Below are 20,433 nucleotides of genomic sequence, written 5' to 3'. Positions count from 1 at the left end.
CACACACACACACACACACACACACACACACACACACACACAGCACTTAGATTTCTACAAAGCTAACATGTAAAATCATCCTAAATTAACCAGTCTTTAAAAAACAGCTTATGTTTCTATGACCACAGTGCAAAACTCCTGCAAATTCATTTTGGGCTTTTGATTCTGGTGCCACCCCAGTGCCAGCCACCATCTGGGCCCCCCAGTTTTCTGGAGGTGGCCCTGTTTGGATGTGGTCTGATGTGTAATGGCCACAGCTGCAGAGCCTTCAGCCACTGCATGTATGATAGATAATGGATGAACATGCAGGCCTGAAATAATAATAATAATAAAAAACAGCAGCAAAAGGTGGCAGATGATGATGATGAAGATGATGAGAAAGGATGGGAGGAGGTACTTTACTGCATTGAAGAAGGCTGGCCACTGATCAGCTGGGGTGTGAAAAAAGCGGGTCTAGCTGCACACATTTGGGTCTAAATGAAGGCAAATCATCGCCATCTTAACGCCGACAGGCTGCGGTGAAGGAAAGGGAGGCTACCTGTTAGTTTCTCCCGATGGTTCAAACACTCTGACAGCAGCGTCCCCGAGCCGTGGAGGGTTCAAAGCCCGGTTCACGCATTAAAAAAAGAGGGGTGGGAAGGGKTGCAGTTCAGGGCCGATTCGGAGAAAAAATAAATATAAATGTCACGATTAAAAGGCTTCAGTAAACAGGCGAACGGAGGAGGAGGAAGGCTCCACACATTTCCATTTCTCTGCTGCTGCTGAAGCTCCGGGAGGAGGAGAAGAAAAGATGAAACGTGAAGCTTCCCGTTTCCGCTCAGGAAAAATATATGTATTTATATATTTTCGGCTCCTGTTCTTCAGCTCCTCAGCAGGAACATCTTGGTCCGGTGATGGGTGTGGAAGAGATGCAGTTCGGGCCTCGGTTCTTTTCCTCCGGCCCGCGTCAAACACCGTCCATTAAACACGATTCAGCCCGTTTTTTTTTCTTTTTTTTTTTTTTACTCCGAGTCTTCGTGACGTTATCCTCGTTTCCTTCCTCTCTCTGGCTGCCTCCTCCCTCTCTCTGCAGACTGAGGACTATCAGCTCAGACCTGACAACAAACTGATGATCAAACTAACAACAAATAAAGCATTTCTGAAGACATTTTACAAAGAACAGCTACAGGACATAATATTTACTCTGTAATTCTCTGAGCTAAAACCAAACGCCTACAATTTGCTGTATAAACTGTAAAAGATCAAAAGAGATGTTAGTGGCACATTTATGGTCACCACACATCTGCCACTCCTTAACGAGAGGCAGAAACGCCGTCTAAAAAGTAAGCCTCACTCACCTCTTCTGTTATCTTTCCTCCTTTATGTCTTTATGCTKTTTGGAGAACCATAAGTGACCCTTATTAAACCAGGCAAATCTCACTGAGTTCACAGATTAGGAGGTCTGGATGAGGCAATCTATTGTAGTCTACATGTTTTTGGTCTGTGGGAGGAAACCAGAGTAGAGAAAACCCACACAAGCACAAAAAGCACAGGTACACCTTGCACAGAAAAATCCCAGATCTGAACTGGGGATTTGAACCCAGGACCTTCTTGCTGTGAGGCATTAATGCTAACCACTGATCCATCGTGCAATGAGAAAACAAACATAGCTAAGTTTTAATGTTTTTTAATTATTATTTCCTTTTTCAAAGTTGTGAGGCCTGAACAAAAAATATTTACTGAAAGGTTATAATGATGCTTTAGTGTTTATATATTACTTTAAGTTGTGTGATCAAACAGGAATGTTTGCTTTGAGAAGTAGCACAATAGAAACTGAAGACTTTCTGTTTCCACTCTTCATAAAAACTGATCCTTTTGAGGCTCCTGTGTGCAGATCAGCACAGGTCCTCACATGTTCACTTTTATCTGTCTGGGTTATGTGTGGATCAAACTGTAGCTGAAGAATAAACTGTTTTTCTTCATTTTATACCTCAAAACAATCAGAAATATAAAAAAGAATCTAATTATTTTAGGCAAACTGTTTAAATATAAATATTAAAAATGAAAAATTGGGAAAATAATGTGGTTAATGTTGCTGCAGATACAAATATAAACCTGCTGAACTTTACATTTGGTAAAGTGACATTTGACCGTTTATTTAATGTGACATTCAGCTTTCAGTGTGTAAAAAAACAGCTTTTTTCAGGAATTCCATTGTTTTTGCAACAATATCTTTGTTCAAATTTATCATTATGTTTAAAAAAATCTGTAATTTAGTTGTAATGATCTACTAAGACATTTATTGTAAAGCATAAAAATATTTAATTGTGTAAATATAACAAGTTTGTTTGATGCTATACCAATAATTTCCCTTTTAAGGTGTATTTTGTCATAACATCCATCTTTTACCTTAAGCTGCTTCTTCCTTTCAGGGTCACATACTTTAACATAATTTACAAGCTTGAAATGTACAAAATGAGGTTGATTTTTCTTTAATTTCTGTCATCAGTAAGAGCAGGTGGTTCAGCCCCTCAGATTAGATCCTCTGTGACATTTGTTCAATCCACAGGGGCGTCCGTTAACATCCTGTAATCCCCTCATCAATACCTGCTGCTTTGATTGAGCTGAATGGATTTAATGTGGAACATGATTTAATTTAACTTTTTTAAAACAACGTGAGCTTCTTGCTTTTACAAATTCAGTATGCAATATTACAGAAGGTTTTTTATTAAATACAGTGAATATTTTTGTTGTATTTGGTAGCTTGACATTTTTATTAGATTCAAAAAGTACAATCAGTAGGAGTTATAGGGTAAACTTGAAATGTTTTAGGCAATAAAGAGATTTTTTGCATGTTTTGATTACTTAACCCATGAAACAAAGATTCAAAAGTATTCATCAGCTGTGCTTTTCAGTGTCTATAAGACACTATGATGGAAATACCACATAGAGCTCTGTTAAAGTTTGTTAGCGATGCTTGTAGCAATGAGACGAGGAACGTGATGTTTCATGTTTAGTTGAGGTTAACACTAATCAAAGTTAATTACAAATGACCCTTTGAGGGCCAACGTAATGCTCATGTAGCCCTCAGTGAAAATGAGTGACACCCCTGTTTCTAGGTAACACTTACTCAGTTTATTTTTGTACTTTTTTGTACACCTCACCTATACTTACTTTAACTGAAGTAAAAAAAAAAAATGCAAGAAGTGTTGGAAAGTTTGCACACCAGTAAACATTGTAAAAAAATGGAAAAGAACAATGTTATGTGATATCTGTATTAGTCTGCTATTTATGTTTTGAAAAGTGAGGCGCAATTTCAAAATAGATGCTAAATATTTGTAAAAATAAATAAATTGATTCAGCAGCTGTGAAGACTTGTTTGTGAAACAGTGACCTCTTGCGGCGAAAGSTGATATTGCATGTCATTCACCGCCACACTTTACATCAGTCAGCTCAGTTTAGTGCTTTTACTAATATAAAATCGCGAATGTGTATTTCATTATCTAATACTATATTTTCTAACGCTGTTCCCCTGTTGGAGGACATTTATCGCTGAGTGACGTGTTCATGTTTGACAGAACTGTAATTTAGGGGCGTGGTTATTTCAGCCAACAGCACCTTGGCTCAGATGTGTGTGACGTTATATTTTGGTCCCGCCCCTAGGACGAGTCACATGGCCTCTGGCTGCTCTCTCGTGACTTTTTTTGAACAAATAACAAGAAAGGAACGAGGCGTGCCCCGGTTCATATGTTGTTGTTCAGTCCCACATCTTTTGCCCAGCATCCGTCAGTCCGGGAGGGGAGGAGCGGTGAAGCTCTACTCGGCCGGTCTGCTGCGGTCACATCCGGACTGTTCGGTGTCCAGTCCGCTGCCTGTTTGAKCCGGGACGGCCTCGATAACAAAACAAACAGCCCCCAGCAGCGGCGTAACCCCAGAAAACCAGTTTGGTCTGTAATCAGGAAGTGAGTGGAACTGACGGGAGAAGTTCGGACAGAGGTAAGCTTTTCATCCGTGTGTGCGTGCGCGTGCACGTGTCGCAGGATGCTCAATTAAAAATCCTGGATGTAGTCGACATGGTTTTATTCATAGATAACACAGCCGGTGGGGGGATGGAGCAACTTCCTGAGTAGCACTTCTGCGTAAACGCTCTAGTTTTTTTTTTATTATTATTATTTTACCAGACAAACTGGAAACTTTCTTTTTGCCCRCAGCTGAAAAACGATGGACGATAACGCATTGCCTATGTCTGCGTGTTCTGTTAGCAAAATATCTCATGTATACCACTGGACAAAATATTAAAACTTGAATTCTCAGATGTACTACTTGATTAACTTTTGTCAGCCTGATTCAAGATGGCCACAACAGACTTCACAAACAAACAAACAAACAAACAAACAAACAAACAAACAAACAAATAAATAAATAAATAAATAAATAAATAAATAAATAAATAAATAAAAATTCTAATTCAATAGATTTTGCAGATACGGACCTAAATTCTATGTGGTCGTAGTTGAGCGTGACCCCCAACACACATTCTGAGTGCTCACAGATTGTGAGATCTTTGTGTGAAACTGTGCGTAACATTTGAAGTAAACTCTGCGAGCAAAAATATCTTCTGAACCATTGAACATATTTTTACAAAAGTTTCAGGAAATGATCATGTATACCTACAAAGAAAACAATCTAATTCTATCTTRTCTTTTGTTATATTTGGAAACAATCTAATTCAAGATAGCAGCTRAGGCTAAGTCAAATTAGCCACTACAAAACTGGCTACACCTTAGTTAATTATACAGATATAGAGTTCAGGTAATGAATCATTCCTTCAGGGAATGCTAAAGCCAGTGGCCACAGCTAACCAAAAAGTTAGCTTTCTCTGCTAACTTTGAATAGCTTCTTTTATGATACCTGGCTAAATGTAAAAAAAAAAAAACATTTGAAGCTAACACTAACCTATAAGTCAAATGGACTAAAATATGTTTGTCACGCAAAGAACGAGTGATTGTGTGTCGGTRTTTGCGTGTGCGCGCGCTGTGGTGCGCAACCGGCGCATCCATCCATTCCTGGAAATAGTAACATTACGCACGAGTTTATTACCATAATTGCTGTAAACACAGATGTTTGGTAGAACATAGATATTGGTTTCTTTAATAGCTGATATAAAGAAACGAGTCTCTGCGCCTCAGTTGAGTTTTCATGACGTGACGTGRTGTTGGAGAGTCAGAATCATGGATGAGACGTTCCATTGGGCATGACGTGGCTCAGGCGCATGGCCCCTCGCTGCGTTACTCTCCCAGCGTGCCGCAGTTCCAAACTGAAAAAGGATTATTCCTGAAAACAGCTGATGATCCAGTCATCATGTGGATCATAAAATTCAGTTTAAAATRCACGCTCTGCTGTTACACTATTTATTATATCCTCCAGTAAGGCTGAATCCATTCMTGGTAAATGTATTTTTGGCACAACTTTGCGGCGTTCTTTATCTAACTGCGTCCATGTGGATTGTACTGATTGTCGATCATGTGTGTCTGCTGTGAACAATGATCATTTTCACATCATGAACAGTTTCTCAGAATCACCTCTAWGTGTCGCCAATGGAACCAGAACCACAGAAACGTGCGTACGCCAGCCCTGGAGTCGGCGTGGGGCTTCGCTCATTTCCACGGTCATTTCAGTGGAAAATGGCGTACGCAAGGTTGTTGTGTGTACACACCGTTGATACATGAAGCTCCTGGTGATGTTGTGAATACGCTGTCAGCGGATTTAAAGTTAAACTTAATTTATCCAAAGCTAATTGGTCTGCTATCAGTTGTCAACATTAGTGAAAATCTAATTCGCTAAACTAAATATTAGTTCTGCTGTTAGCTGATTAGCAGTATCATACGGTTATCTACCTATCTACTTAATTACATAGCTAGGTAAGTAGTTAGCTAGTTAACACATTAACATAACATTGGCACRCTTCAAAAGTTACACTTTTTAGTCATAGTTATAATTTTGTTCTGCACCTTAAATCAAGAGTTCACCCTGGTTCCATCCTTTTCAATCAGTGTGACCTTGGGCAAGACACTTCACACACCTTGCCTACTGGTGGTGATCAGAGGGCCCAGTAGCACCTGTTCATGTCAGCTTCACCTCTCTGTGCTCCAGGGCAGCTGTGGCCGCAATGAAAGGGTGAATAGTGTGAAGCGCTTTGGAGTCTGTAGGAACTAGATAAAGTGCTCAGGCCATTTACCGTTTCTTCAGTAAGGCTTTTATTAAAAAAAAAAACTTTGACATCTAAAAAAAACATTAGTCCTGTTGTTATCTGGTTAGCAGAACCATGATCATTACTGGCTAAAGGTTTTGATTTAGCTAAAGCTTTCCTACTTTTTCTAAAGGTGTAAATAGTTTGACACAAGTGACTGTAATGTCACTTTAGGTGTGTTTTTGGCACTTTAGCGACCCAGGGGGGAGGGTGGATCAGAGGGGCCTTGCAGCAGCAGCAGCAGCATAAATTCAGTGCATCACTAACATCCTCTATCAGCACTATTTACAGCATCAACAATAGAGGAAGTAAAAGCAGGACAATACAGATGTCTWTAGTTTTTTACCCAAACCTTCTCGTTTGAAACTRCTAAGAAAAGCTTAGCACGAGGCCCCATTTTGTGAGTCAGTAACATCTGTGAAAAACACATTTACATTATGTCTTCAGCTTTCCTCAGCTGTGTCCTAATAGTGCCAGCATCTTCAGTAAACAAGACCCAGTACTGGATTTGGGTGCGGCCCCCACTTACATGCCCTGTCAGGCTCTGCTGTGTCCTACTTTGTGTTCTTCATCATGTGATTCTTGTAGCTGAGTGGTTCACCTGCTCCAGAGATGAAAGAATGTCCTTTCTGAGACAGAATACAGAGGACAACCTGCTCAAAAAGTAGCACAGCTGAGATGACCCCCCCCCATGTTAAAACAAACGAGCTGCTGTGAATCAGCTGACTTGAAAAATACCAACATCTAGTGTGAACTTTTTTTTGCTCAGACTCATGAGACACGAGCTTGACTCACAGCTTGTCCCGGGGCTCATTGTCTTGAGCAATAATGTGCACTAGAGTTCAGAACATTAAAACGTGACAAAAACACTTTGGAGAAGAGTGACATCAACATACTGAGTTGTACGAAGAAAAAAGGCTTTGGGACAAACTGATAACCAGGAGCACCGGGGGGTGGGGGCGCTTTATTTATGCTTTATATATCTTTAGTAGAACCTCATAGACCACGGGTTCCCACTTTTCCATGTCATGGCCCCCCAAATAGCATTAGCTTCCCACCGGGGAACCCCACCTTGCAAGCCCAAGTGTAAAAAAAAAACAAAAACATAGCAACTTACACTGTTGAAGAGAAGAAGAAAACAAAATAAATTAAAAATCTTTTTTTAAACTAAGGATTGAAAACCAGATTCCATTTTACGATAAGGATTTAATTTATTAGAAAGCTGGAGGGAAGATAARAAAAAAAAGCAAAAATAAATCTGAGACCCCCTAGCACCCCCTGGCGGCCCATACTTTGTAAAACACTGTCATAGATCTAATACAAACATCATTTTTGAACAATCAGAAGTTAAAAATATAAATGTTTTTATCTACTGCCATGTGGTAGGCATGGTTCAGCTAATTTAGCCTTTAGCAGATTAGCTTTTTCTYTGACTTTGAAAATAGTTAGCAGACCACTTATCTTGGACTAAATTAGGTTTTGGCATAGAGGTCTAAATAACAGTAGGGTTAAGTAGRTTTATGGGTTTTGCCAAAAAACTAACATCAACAGGTTTGTATCAGTCCCACCRGTCTTCAGCTCCAAGGAGACAAAGTCATAAGAAGCAGACTGAGTGACAGTCATCTTAGCGGTTAGCTGTTAATGTTAACTTTAGTTAACAACGTTTTTTGCACTTGTTTAGCTGTTTAGCWTTAGCAATTTTTTCACGCTTTCCATTAGCAAAGCTACCATTTTCAAGTAGGGGTCTCTGCGGATGAGTGGGCGTGTCACAAGGAAAGGCGATTCTAAAGCGACATACCTGATTTGACGGACTTTGTTAAAGGGACACACCTGACTGGACAAGCAAAAAAGGGTTGAGACCGTACGGCACCACCTGATTGGACAAGAACAAAAGGGGCGTTACTGTACTGCACCACTTTTTCTGGGGAACCCTACTTGGGTCACATTTCTCCTGGTTAACCTTAGTGTTGGGGTCAGGGTCAGGCTGTAAAGAGGTCAAGCAGGGTCTAAGGATACCGTCATGTAGGCCTCGTAGCCMACAGTGTTTATGCTTTTGACACGCCCGCTCTTGTGACACGCCCACTTTGATTCCGCAGTTAACCCCTTCTCACCATTTTAGCTAGGMAGCTTGGATTATTATAAAAGTGGGACTGCAGAAAGATCATTTAAATGTTACAGTCTCTTATCTSTATTGTGCGAGGCACAGTGTGTCCATAATGTCCTAATAAAAGTTCTAAAAGTTTTAATTTGTCCAACTTTATGACTGCCTTCTGTTTTGTGTTAAATGAGCTCTCGCACATAAAACACAGCAGCATTTCTTTGTCTTGTTTGCGTTTATATTTTTCATTGCGTGTTTAAATAATTTTATGAGGGATTCAAAGATACAACGAGCTGCATTTACTGACTGTTATTCAGGCAGAGATTTCCATCACAGAATCATCTCTATTTTGATGCTGAGCTGCCTCGAGGGCCCAGAGATCACAACGCCTCTGTTTGGAGCTACTAACCCTGTTTGAATCTTTTCAAGGATATTAATTTTCATGTTAAAACATATTTTCTGCCACGAGACTCAACGTAGAGATGTTCCTCCTGAACGTTTTTTACGACATTCATCAATCTTATTGTTTTTYCTGCTCTGTCCCAATGTTTTTTCACCTGCTGTCATAAAAGTCATGATTGCCTTTCATGTTTGTCTGTCTGTTCTCTAAATATCTGAATCAATGGGCCCATTTTATTGAAACTCAAAGTAATCTTTGGGTGTGCATCTACAGCTGATTTTCTTTTAGAGAGACACGTCCACCACTTCTAATCGAATTTTGTCATTGTCCTTCAAGGGTTTCTTATTCACGGGGTCACCCGGAGCTCCCCTCTCTTCAGCCATGCTGAACGAACGCACGCCTCTGATCACCTCAGGTGTGTGTGGTCTGACTCTGACATCATGCGGCGCTGCCTCAGACTCCACCCAGGACCCCAGCCCCGGAGAACCAACCCAGAACCCCCGAAGGCTGAACACATTTTTCGGGGTGATGGTACCGACCATCCTCTCCATGTTCAGCATTGTGTTGTTTCTGAGAACAGGTGTGTGGAGCTTCGTTTGGAGACTACAGACGTATAAAAACTCCTCGTGTGCTAAAGTGGCTCATGTTGGTTTCTCTTCGTCTCCAGGGTTCGTGGTGGGTCACGCAGGACTGCTGCAGGGTCTTCTAATGATTGTTGTAGCTTACACCATCATATCTCTGACAATACTGTCCATCTGTGCCATCTCCACCAACGGGGCAATACAGGGTGGAGGAGCTTACTGTATCCTTATCAGATGAATGGGTTCTTTCTGGATTTAAGCTGGATTTTATATACATTTTGGCTGATGACAGCTGGTTAATTCACCTTAATAAATGAAATCAGATATGATAAGCCGGTCCTTAGGACCTGAGTTTGGAGGCAGCATTGGTTTGATGTTCTACATGGCCAAAGTGTTTGCATGTGGAGAGTATGTTCTGGGTCTTGTGGAGGCCATTCTCAATGTATTTGGTGCAGATCCTGGTAAGTTCTGTCCCTGTTTACGTTTTAATTATTTCAATTTCTACTTGTTTTTGTTGTTGTTTTTCTTTTTGTTTGTTTGTTTTTGTTTTTATTTATTTGTGCAATCTAACTATGTTTGCATACTTCCTGATTTTTTTAGCCATTCTTGTTCAGTATATTCAGTAAATGTTTGCTATGACCTTTTAGCTTTTAGCTAGTTTCTTGTTAAGTTGTAGCTTTTAGCTACAGTTCTGCTAATTATATCTTTTAACTATTCCTTTTCTACTTATAGCTAGACTTGTACCACTTTCAGTTTCTACCTAGCTTTTGCTACTTTAAACTCTTAATTACTGTTTTAGCTTCTAGCTAGTTCTTTGCTACTTTGTCTTCTAGTTGGCCTTTTGCTAATTTTAGCTAATTTTTTGCTGCTTTTAGCTCATCTTTTGTAATTTTTAACTTTTACTTAGCATTTTGATTAGTGTTAACTTGTGTTCTAGTTATTTTTATAGCTTTAACACCTCTGTTTTAGCTTTTTTAGTAGCTTTTTCACACATCCCTCACAGCTGAAGTCTTCTGCCTGTTTCAGAGTCCTCAGTGTCTGAGGGGGTGCGGGTGCTTCCTCAGGGGTACTGGTACACGGTTCTGTACTCCACAGTGATCCTTCTGCTGTGTCTCATCGTGTGTCTGGTGGGCGCCCACATCTACTCCCGCACCGCCTTCGCCATCCTGCTGGTGGTCACAGTGTCTCTGCTGTCCATCTTCATCAGTTCTGTGGCAGTCAAACCTCAAACCTTCATCATTGTTCATCAGGGACCTGGGAACCAAACCCATCGCTACAACGCCAGCTACACGGGCTACAGCGCCACCACGCTGAGGAACAACCTGGGCTGTGAGTTGTGATCAGTTACGATAATGTTGCTTGTAAAGTTATGATAGCTTATTGCTGAATAACACTTTCTGTATACATTTATAAAAACTTAGCATTTTATTTGTTTTCAGCTGACTATTCTCTGGACTATAGCACCAACTCGGTCATGTCTTTCGCTACTGTGTTTGCTGTCATGTTCACCAGCTGCACAGGGATCATGGCTGGAGCCAACATGTCAGGTGGATTTATTTGTAATTAGTAATCTTTAACAGGAAAAGACTAACAGATTTACTTACTAGATATTTCTGGAAAAAAACAGAGACACAATAAGGCAGGGCTATTAAACTAAATCACTCCATATGCCAGTTACTCTTCGACAGCGCCACCTAACATGAGATAGAGGAACTGGTAAGTCCTAGAGAACTGAAATTCGAGACATAGGTAGATCTCCCCAAATCAAGAAAAAAARTCTCTTGACCCAAAATGGCCGACTTCCTGTTGGTTTTAGGGCATACCTCCAAGAGACTTTTTTCTTGATTTGGGGAGATCTACCTATGTCTTGATTTTCAGCTCTCTGGGACTTACCAGTTCCTCTATCTCACGTTAAATGGCGCTGTCGAGCCATTTGGCCACGCCCATTAAAAATTCCAAAGGAATCATGCAATTTTCGCCGGGGTAAGTCCATAGCTTAGGGGCTGAACATTCCCAGGGGGAGGGGGGAAACGTGAGTAATAATTATAGGTAAAACATGTATACAAGTATTATTTATTTGTATTTTTTTTTCTGGCGGGTAGGGGGTCATCGCTAGTTGAATAGCCCTGCAGTAAGGTGAGGGTACAAACAGGAACTCCACATATAAAGCTGCTCACAGACATGTTTTCTCCGGTTTCTAACATGTCTGAAGGGGAGCTGAAGACCCCGAGTGTATCCATCCCTAAGGGCACCATCATAGCTGTCATTTACACCTTCACAGTCTACGTACTCCTCTTCATCTTGGCCAGCGCTACATGTGACAGGTCTCATATCACCTCAGTACCTTCATCTACTTTTATTTATTCTGAACAGCAGCTTTGGTTCTATTAAATCCTGTATTTGTTTCTTTTTTTTTTTAGGACATTGTTGGTTCAAGACTATGGTTTTTTTCAGCGAATCAGCTTATGGCCACCGTTGGTCACTGTAGGAATATACTGTGCTTCCCTGTCAGCTGCGATGTGCGCCATGATCGGAGCTTCCCGCATCCTCCATGCTCTTGCCGTGGATCATCTTTTTGGTCAGGCATCGTATTCTTTGTGCCTTTTGTTTTTGTACATTGACTGACAGTGGTGGGCACAGCTAACCAAAAMGTTAGCTTTCCTAACTCATAGTCCACTAACWAAAAWATAGCTTTGCTAAAAATTTGAGACTAATTAATTACTAAGACWAATTTGCTAATCAAAACATTATTAGCTGTTAGCTCATTAGCAGTACCATGCCCGCCACTGTAGAGTGATTTAAAAAAAAAAAAACTTTTTTTTTTCTCCACAGGTTTACCCTTGGCTCCCGCCGCCATCACCTCAAACTCTGGGAATCCCTGGGTGGCGGTGCTATACACCTGGGGCCTGGCACAGGTCCGTTTCTGCGCCACAAAGTCCTGTCGTTTCCAGATAACGTTAGTTTCCCACCTGAGCTCATTTTGTGGACGGTTTGTTTGTGTGTCAGTGTGTGGTGTTTGCAGGGCAGCTCAACGCTGTGGCTGGTTTGGTGACTGTCTTCTACCTGCTTGCCTACGCTGCTGTGGATTTGGCCTGTTTGGCTTTGGAGTGGGCGTCTGCACCAAACTTCAGGTATGAAGATGGATTGTTGTCAGTTTGTTTGTTGTATATTAGAATATAAATATGCTGTATGTAAAACTTGATGTGATTGTCGTCATTTGTGTTGAGCAGACCAACCTTCCAGTTCTTCTCGTGGCACACCTGCCTGCTTGGGATCCTCAGCTGTCTGGTCATGATGTTTGTCATTAACCCCGTGTACTCGTCAGGCAGCATCGTCCTCCTGCTCCTGCTGCTGCTCTTCCTCCACTACMGATCGCCCACCAGCAGCTGGGGCTACATCAGCCAGGCTCTCATCTTCCACCAGGTACAAATCAAACATGTCCTCCACTACTTTGTTTATTTATTGTCTGAATAAACGATGACTCAGCTAATATATGTTCTACAGTTTACGTCATTTTAGCTTTTACCTTTAGTTTAGCAAATTCAAGCGTTTTTCTAATGTTTTGCTATTTTGATGAATTAGGCTTTTAGATCTGGATGCTAATTTTAGATTTCAGCTACAATTTTACTTAGAGCGTTAATCTACACTCTAACTGTAGCTTTTAGTTACTGTTTTGCATATAGTTTTTACCTTTTGTGAATGTGAGTGTGAATGGGTGAATGTCTGTTAGTGTAAAGYGCTTTGGGGGTCCKGAGGGACTTGAAAAGCGCTCTATAAGTTCAGTACCATTTACCATTTACCATTTACCATTTTGTTTTAGTTTTTAGATGCAGTCTTTCTAATTTTAGCTTCTAGCTGCAGTTTTGCTTATGTTAGCTCTGTTACTGTTTGCTAACTCAAATTTTACAATTGAGCTCATTTTAGCTTTTAACAAGTGTTGCCTATAGCTTTTACCTTCAGTTTAGCTATTTTTACATTTTTTYTGATGTTTTGCTAATATAATTAGTTAAACCTATAGGTCTAATTGCTAGTTTTAATTTTTAGCTGGATTTAGCTCTTTGCTAACATTTTTCTATTTTAAGTTGAAKCAATAGTTTTTGCATTTCTGCTCCTTTTCTGCTTGTTTTTAGCTTTTACAGTTCATTCTGTAACATGGCTCTCAGCGTTCACAATCTGTTTTACAGAAAAGGCATTTTGTTTTCCTCCACCTGTCCGTCTCTTTGTGGTTTAGGTGCGGAAGTATTTGCTGATGCTGGACGTGAGGAAAGACCACGTGAAGTTCTGGAGGCCTCAGGTGTTGCTGATGGTGTCCAACCCGCGCTCCTCCTGCCAGCTCATCCTGTTCGTGAACCAGCTAAAGAAGGGGGGGCTGTATGTTTTGGGTCAYGTTCAGCTGGGAGATCTGGGTAAAGTTCCAAACCTCACCTGTCATTTTCTTGCAGATTTACCCACAACTAATGGGTTATGATTCATTTTAAAAATGATCTCAGTTTTAAAATGTTAGTCTATAAGCTCCTACTTGTGTGTTTAATTATTTGGACATTCAGGTGGAATCTACCTGTGGATTCATCATGTCCCTGGAAGAATGACACTAATGTTATGAAGTAACACATTCAGGCAAACAAGCGGGAATTCACAAGCAGTAAACAAGCAGGTTCAGCAGGAATTATTAGACGTGACTGAAAGTTCACATTTACCACCATCATTGGAAACCTGGTCATGGGATTTGACTTTCCCTCCCATTTTCCATCAAAACATATTTTCTCTGTGGCGTCAAACGTTTGTCACATGATTAATTTCAGCAGCGTTCTTAGGCAATACCTGCCAGTAGATGTCCATTTACAACTAGATCAGTTGTGTAAATTTGAAGCATGTTATAAATTATGAAAAGCACTGGATTATACAGAAAATAATTGAATCTAATTGCTCTTAGTGTCTGCAGTTTGAACTCTTACTTTCTCTTTATATATTCTTTCTATCTGAAGTTCATTTTCCTTTTTTATTTATTAATTTTTTTAATGAAGTTCATTTTTACCAAGGCCCACATTATGGCCCCTCAGAGTCAGTTGTAATTACCTTTGATGTGTTCAACTTCGACTAAACACTAAACTTCACGAGCTCTACGTGGTATTTCCTGCATAGAAACATTGTTTCAACATGTCCTTTTTATAAACACTCAAAAGTGTGTACGACTGACCAAGGGTGAAATAAATAAAAAKAATTACTATTGAAAGTAAAAGTAAGAGAGTTTTATTGTTGAGCTGTGGGGAGTAGCTGCCATCTTGAGTTCTGAACTCTCCCACTTTCTGACAGGGAATTCCCACTGGAGGGGTGTTCCAATTTAAATTTACACATTGCATGTGGGAAACTCCCACTTCCCAGTACAACTGGGCCACAGCAAAAGTATCTGGTAAAAGTACAGCTACATGAAGATATACACAGTGAACTTCCCTGTCTGATGGCTACTTTTAAACCCTGTGGACCTCCACCTAGTGGTGGGATGTTGTTATTTTGTCATCATGTATCATGGGACGTAGTTTAAGGTCAATGCTGGCTTTAAAGGAGCATACACTTATTTGAATACATTACATCTTTGATGCTTTTGCAGGCCACATAAAATGTTGGTGGGCCACATTTGGCCCGCGGATCTTGCGTTTGTTTTACAGCTACAAAATAAAACATTTTCTAATATTAGTAAATTAACTCTTTCGGTTTTGTGTTTCAGACTCTCTGCCATCAGACCCGGTCCAGACCAAGTACAACTTCTGGCTGAGCCTGGTTGATAAACTGGGCGTGAAGGCCTTCGTGGACCTGACTCTGTCTCCTTCAGTCAGACAAGGAACTCAACATCTGCTGCGCATCACAGGACTCGGTAAGTTTTATTATTTTCATTCTTTTCCCACAGTCCGCACAGATGATCACACTGCTTTGTGTGCACGTGGTGTTTTCTCTGCACTCTGATTTTGTTTATCTTCATCCAAGGTGGCATGAAGCCCAACATGCTGGTTTTGGGTTTCTATGACAGCTGCACTCCTGATGACTTCTTCCTACAAGACTCGGCCTTCTGTCAGTCATCGGTGGGGAAGAACGGTGAGGGGGAATATAATTTCGGGGTTGACCTTCCTTCCTTGCAAGCGTATTTCCCCCCTGTGCGACACGTTGAAAGCCCCCGGTGGTTGCAGCCTGAAGAGTACGTCGGCATCATTTCTGACGCTCTGAAGATGAACAAAAATGTCTGCCTCGGGCGATACTTCTTCCAGCTGCAGGGGGAGAATAAAGACAGTAAAACTGATGGCTCCGAGCGCGTCATAGACGTTTGGCCTCTCAACCTGCTGCAGCTGGGCAGCTGCGACTATCAGGACGTGTGCAGYCTCTTCCTGCTGCAGATGGCCTGCGTGCTCAACATGTCCAGCAAGTGGCGCCACGCCAAGATGCGGATCTTCCTGAACGTGGAGACGGGCTCCAGCGATCAGGGCTGGGTGGTCCACGAGGAAACGTTCCGCGAGCTGCTGAAGAAGCTGAGGATCAGGGCGTCCATAAAGATCGTGCCGTGGGACTCGGTGGTGCAGCGGTGCGCCGTGCCAGAGGGGGAGCGCTCCGCGGAGCTGGCGCCACTCCTCACCGAGGACATGTTGGCAGCGGTGAACTGCATGTTGAAGGAGCACAGCTCACAGGCTACCGTTCGCTTTCTGTATTTACCTCGGCCTCCAGCGGCCCGCAGCCAATCACAGCAGTACTTATCTCAGCTGGAAGCCGTGACCAACAGTTTGGGGCCGACATTATTGATTCATGGGGTCACAACGGTCACTTACACAGACCTCTGAGCTTTGTTTGTTTTTGTACACAGAGCAAACTCTTAATATGTGTTAATGTAAGTGCTATCAAAATAACTCAAGTTATATATTTAAAAAARCTTTTCTAAAGTATTTAATACTTTTATTTGCTGCATTTTTTTATGTTCAGATAGCGCCACTCGAACTTTGCGTATTTAAATAGGGAACATTCCTATTTTTGAATAAAGGCTTTGTGACAAGCTACAGTTACATTTATGGTTATGAATTATGTTGATGTAACTTCCTGCTTGGCTTCTTAGTAGGCCAACCGTTAAATACATAAATGTGTCAWAACATTATTTATGACAAGAACTGAGTTTCTTTGGAGCAGTGGTTCTCAAACCTTTTCTGTCAGGATCTGTTACATGTCCCCAAACCCCCCGGACCCCAGAACATTATAACAATATGTCAAGCATTCAAGAATAAGCCTGGTTATTAATGAAAATGCAGCATTATAACCATTCTTTACTGTTTTTTCTGAATAATGTATTTTAATTTGAAAACAAAACCTCTGAGCCACTCCAGGGGGCCCCCCACCCACAGTGACCAACTGTAAGTCTTAGAAATTCAATAGTAAAATGTTTGCTTTGTGTTTTTTTATAATTTGCTTACCGTGCAAAAGGACACTTTTCTGCATTTAATCCTGCCTGTATCATTAATTGTTTTTAAAATTGTTTTACTTCCAAACAATGCAATATTTTTTTTTGTTTTTGCAGCTCAGTGTCTTWCTGCTTGATGTGCACAAAAAGGGAACTTGTTTGCATATATGACTTCAGTTTGACAAGCGTTTTCTAACTGTCAGCTGTCTTTGTTAACATGAAGAAATATACTGAAGGTTTTTATGCTGCTGACGACAGACTGTAAAAATTACTTAATGGTAGAAAAAATGAAACTATAAGATTAAGAGTTCTAATCTGAGGCGGGTTATAGTCAAACACAACATTAAAAAGTTTATGAGTGATAAATATCTTACCTGTTGAAAATAGCTGTAAGTTCTCAGTTTGAAGAAAATGTTTAATTCTGATCAAAAAGGATGAGCTAACAACTCATCAGAAAAGAGCCAAGACTAAAATATTACATCCAGTRCATCAAGTGTCATATTTATCTTTTCAGCCATCATCTTTATATGATTCAGAAAAGTACCAAAATATCTTCTTTCCTCAAAACAAAAACCCTGAACATGACTCGTTTATATGTGGTTGTTATCGTTGATCTGTTCTATTGCACAACCAAACCACTATGACTTACAGTTTTATTCTGTAGCTGCTGCTCAGATCCTTTGCTTTCTAATTAGACTGAATATTAAAAGCTAATTTAAGGCTCCAATAATGTTTGTCAGGAAATAATGCCATAAAAATTCCTTCAAAGCCATTAAATTTAATGCATACAAAATTAGCAAAATAGTAGCTACAAGCTAAAAGTGTCAAAACAGTAGGAAAAATCTCAAGCAGCAAACGGCAAACTAAGTTGCTAAAAGTAGGAAATGTTAGCTTAAAAGCTTCCTAAATGTAATAAAAATAGCAAATGATCACAGCTTAAAGCTAAAAATAACAAAATGCTAGCTTGAAACTATAAGTATAAAACAGTAGATAAAATCTAAAGTAGCAAAAGACAGCACAATAGTAGCTAAATGTAGCAGTTGTATCATTAAAAGTAGCAAAAGCTTAGCTTAAAGCTAAAAAATAGCCAAATGCTAGCTTGAAAGTCTCAAAACAGTAGCTGAATGTTAAAGGCTAGCAAAACACTAAGTAAAAGAGGCAAGTGAAAAATGGCAAATGGGTAACAAAGTAGCAAAAGGCTGGCTAAACACTAAAATGAGCAAACAGCTAGTAAGAAACTAAAAGTAACAGGTAGTAGTTAAATACTAAAATGACTAGAAAAAAATAATAAAACAAGTATGCTGAAGCAGATGTGAGAGGGAAACTTTTTTTTAGAATTCTCAATGTATTTGCAAACAATATATATTTGTTGAACTTTAAATCTTGCATCTGAATGAACTGAACATGTTGATAAACTTTTTCATGGCTAAAAGTGTGTAGAAGTGGTTAAACTGGTAAAAATGTACATGAAATTGTAAAAACATAAAACAACATTGAAAGTACAGCCATATAGGACAAGTCTAAAATTACCTAAGTCATCTTAAAACAAACGCTACTCCTCTTTTAAAACAAGTCRTTCCTTTTCTTTACTGGATTTGTTTTCATGTACTGTAATGCTTGGAAGGCTCCTCAGTTTCCTGATGAAGAATGTCGACATGCGGAGCCAGTCAGGCAGGAGGAACCTGAGCACTGCGCTCTGTAGGACAATAGAAAGAGATAAATTAAAATTTAGCAGATGACATGTTGAGTTTATATTCTGCTGTAGCTCCTAACCTGCAGAGCGTGAGACAAACAGCCGCTGGTGTAGCTGGAGTGACCCACAGTGTTCATGGCCTCACGGGCGAACTCAGCAGCGCTCTTTACCAAAACATTGACCTTCATGTTGTGGGTCATGTTGGTGGACACCATGAGTGGGGTCACACACTGAGGAAGCATGTTGAAGAAAAACATCAAACAAACCCACACATACACAGGGAAAACCACACAAAAAGGCTCCGGGCTTGCAGTAAATGTTACATGAGAGCTGAAAGTTATTTGTTTTAGTTGTTGATTAACAGCATGAAGATAAAGTTTGCTCAAATTGTGATTTATTGATTAAATACCGGCTTCTAGAACAAGATGTGTGTTGTTTACCTGAACAGTGATKCCCTTTGACTTGTACTCAGCATGTAGACATTGAGAGAAATGTGAAACAAAAACCTGCAATAAATAAAATAACACAAAGACCATGAGTAAGCAGAACGTGCGTTAAAAATAACTGTAAAAATAGAAAAAATACCTTGGATGCAGAGTATAGAGCCAACAAAGGCTGTGGGCGGACACCCACTTCAGATGAGATGTTAATGATCAGTCCTGTTCCTCTGAGGAGAAGATGAAAGCTCCATAAGTTCCCTCATAATCACATAAGCTCCAAACACTGCTGTGTGTGAATACCTTTCCACCATGCTTGGAAGGACCAGTCTGGTCACCTAAGTTAAATATATCAGATTATCATTATTTCATATTTTCGGTGCAATGAAGTGAATGTTTTATTCACACTACTGCATACTGCCAGTGTGAGTAAAACATTCACTCAGYAGACTGATTTCTTACCTGAGCGACAGGCAGCATGTTGCAATTGACAATCTGAGTGATTTTCTACTCAGAACAAACACAGAGACTCAATTAGGACCTATAAAAGTTTCAGTCAGTTTAAATAAATCATATCCTCATGAATAAAAAATAAACATACCTGATCAAGATCCGGTATTTCCAGAAAATAGGCAAAGTGATCCGAACAGATCATTCCCACGTTGTTAACTGTGGAGGTTACAACACAAGAATGTAAGTTTGTTCTAAAATGACGTGTTTCCATTAAGCAAATTTATTTTGAAATTTTAATTTGAACATTTTCATGGTCAATGGAAACAGCTAGTATGAATGAACTAAAGGAACTTTCCAAGGTCCTGAAAGTGTTGAATGTTTCAGGACTTTAGACAGTGTGAAGGGCTGAAGGGACTGTCCAAAGTGCTGAAAGTGCTGGAATGTTTCAGGACTGTAGACAGTGTGCAGGGCTGAAGGAACTGTCTCATGTCCTGAAAGTGCTGGAATGTTTCAGGGGTCTCATTTATAAAGGATTGCGTGGAAACCATACTAAAAGTGAACGTACGGCCAAAAGGCGTAAATGGCGTATGCCAAAAAAAAAAATATTCAGATTTATAAAACCGTACGTACGCACGTTTCTGCGCATCTTTCCTTTATAAATCACAGCTTCACCTCAGAGTTTGCGCACGAGGTCCCGCCTCAGGTTCTACCCTCTACACGCCCACATTCAACCATAAAGAGTCAATGTAAAGTAGCTCATGAATGTTAAGATGTATTTAAATCAGTCAGCTGATCAATGCCTACAAAAGTGATTGGCTCAGACACGCTCCATCGTGCGTCTGGAGGATGACAGGTGCTGACTGACAGCTGCTCACGTGAACAGAATGTTTGTAATTGACACAGATTTTCCCTCATTTTGCTTTAGAGTAATCTAACGATTTTTTAAAAAAAATACTCAGCTTCAAATTAATTTTGTCACAGAGCCTGTAGGACGACAAAACAATAAAAATTAAATCAACTAAGGCAGATGAAATTAAAAGTAAGTCCACCGCTCTTCTCCTCCTCTCCCCCTCCTGCCTGCTCTGTTATCCGCGGCAGACACCCCCGCCC

General features: G+C 40.3%; 3 protein-coding genes across 3 annotated transcripts in view; 1 reads left to right on the top strand and 2 right to left on the bottom strand.

Moving 5' to 3' along the window:
* The window catches only part of gnb2 (guanine nucleotide binding protein (G protein), beta polypeptide 2), a 13,505-nt gene extending 12,397 nt beyond the window's left edge, over positions 1-1,108 (bottom strand). Inside the window, exon 1 of the mRNA XM_014006696.1 lies at positions 539-1,108. The gene's annotated coding sequence lies outside the window, so the exon portion shown is untranslated. The remainder of the gene's footprint in view (positions 1-538) is intronic.
* Positions 1,109-3,659: 2,551 nt separating this feature from the next.
* On the top strand, positions 3,660-16,992 carry slc12a9 (solute carrier family 12 member 9). Its single transcript, XM_014006691.1, has 14 exons — positions 3,660-3,975; positions 9,064-9,307; positions 9,395-9,529; positions 9,632-9,769; positions 10,335-10,637; positions 10,748-10,855; positions 11,521-11,632; positions 11,729-11,886; positions 12,141-12,223; positions 12,315-12,439; positions 12,539-12,731; positions 13,540-13,714; positions 15,034-15,180; positions 15,291-16,992. The coding sequence occupies exons 2-14, from the start codon at positions 9,109-9,111 to the stop codon at positions 16,130-16,132; spliced, it is 2,718 nt and encodes a 905-aa protein (XP_013862145.1). The 5' UTR covers positions 3,660-3,975; positions 9,064-9,108; the 3' UTR covers positions 16,133-16,992.
* Positions 16,993-18,092: 1,100 nt separating this feature from the next.
* Positions 18,093-20,433, bottom strand: part of hsd20b2 (hydroxysteroid (20-beta) dehydrogenase 2) — a 5,381-nt gene continuing 3,040 nt past the window's right edge. The window contains exons 5-11 of the mRNA XM_014006692.1: positions 19,472-19,539; positions 19,333-19,377; positions 19,174-19,208; positions 19,019-19,100; positions 18,874-18,939; positions 18,514-18,663; positions 18,093-18,436 (exon numbers count right to left, since the gene is read on the bottom strand). Of these exons, the coding sequence (XP_013862146.1) occupies positions 18,293-18,436; positions 18,514-18,663; positions 18,874-18,939; positions 19,019-19,100; positions 19,174-19,208; positions 19,333-19,377; positions 19,472-19,539 (590 nt within the window). The 3' untranslated portion in view covers positions 18,093-18,292. The remainder of the gene's footprint in view (positions 18,437-18,513; positions 18,664-18,873; positions 18,940-19,018; positions 19,101-19,173; positions 19,209-19,332; positions 19,378-19,471; positions 19,540-20,433) is intronic.

Source organism: Austrofundulus limnaeus, unplaced genomic scaffold (assembly GCF_001266775.1).
Source record: "Austrofundulus limnaeus strain Quisiro unplaced genomic scaffold, Austrofundulus_limnaeus-1.0 Scaffold37, whole genome shotgun sequence".
In the NCBI taxonomy this organism is placed as follows: domain Eukaryota; kingdom Metazoa; phylum Chordata; class Actinopteri; order Cyprinodontiformes; family Rivulidae; genus Austrofundulus; species Austrofundulus limnaeus.
Note: the sequence above shows the minus strand (reverse complement) of the source record. Positions and strands in the feature narration are given on the sequence as shown.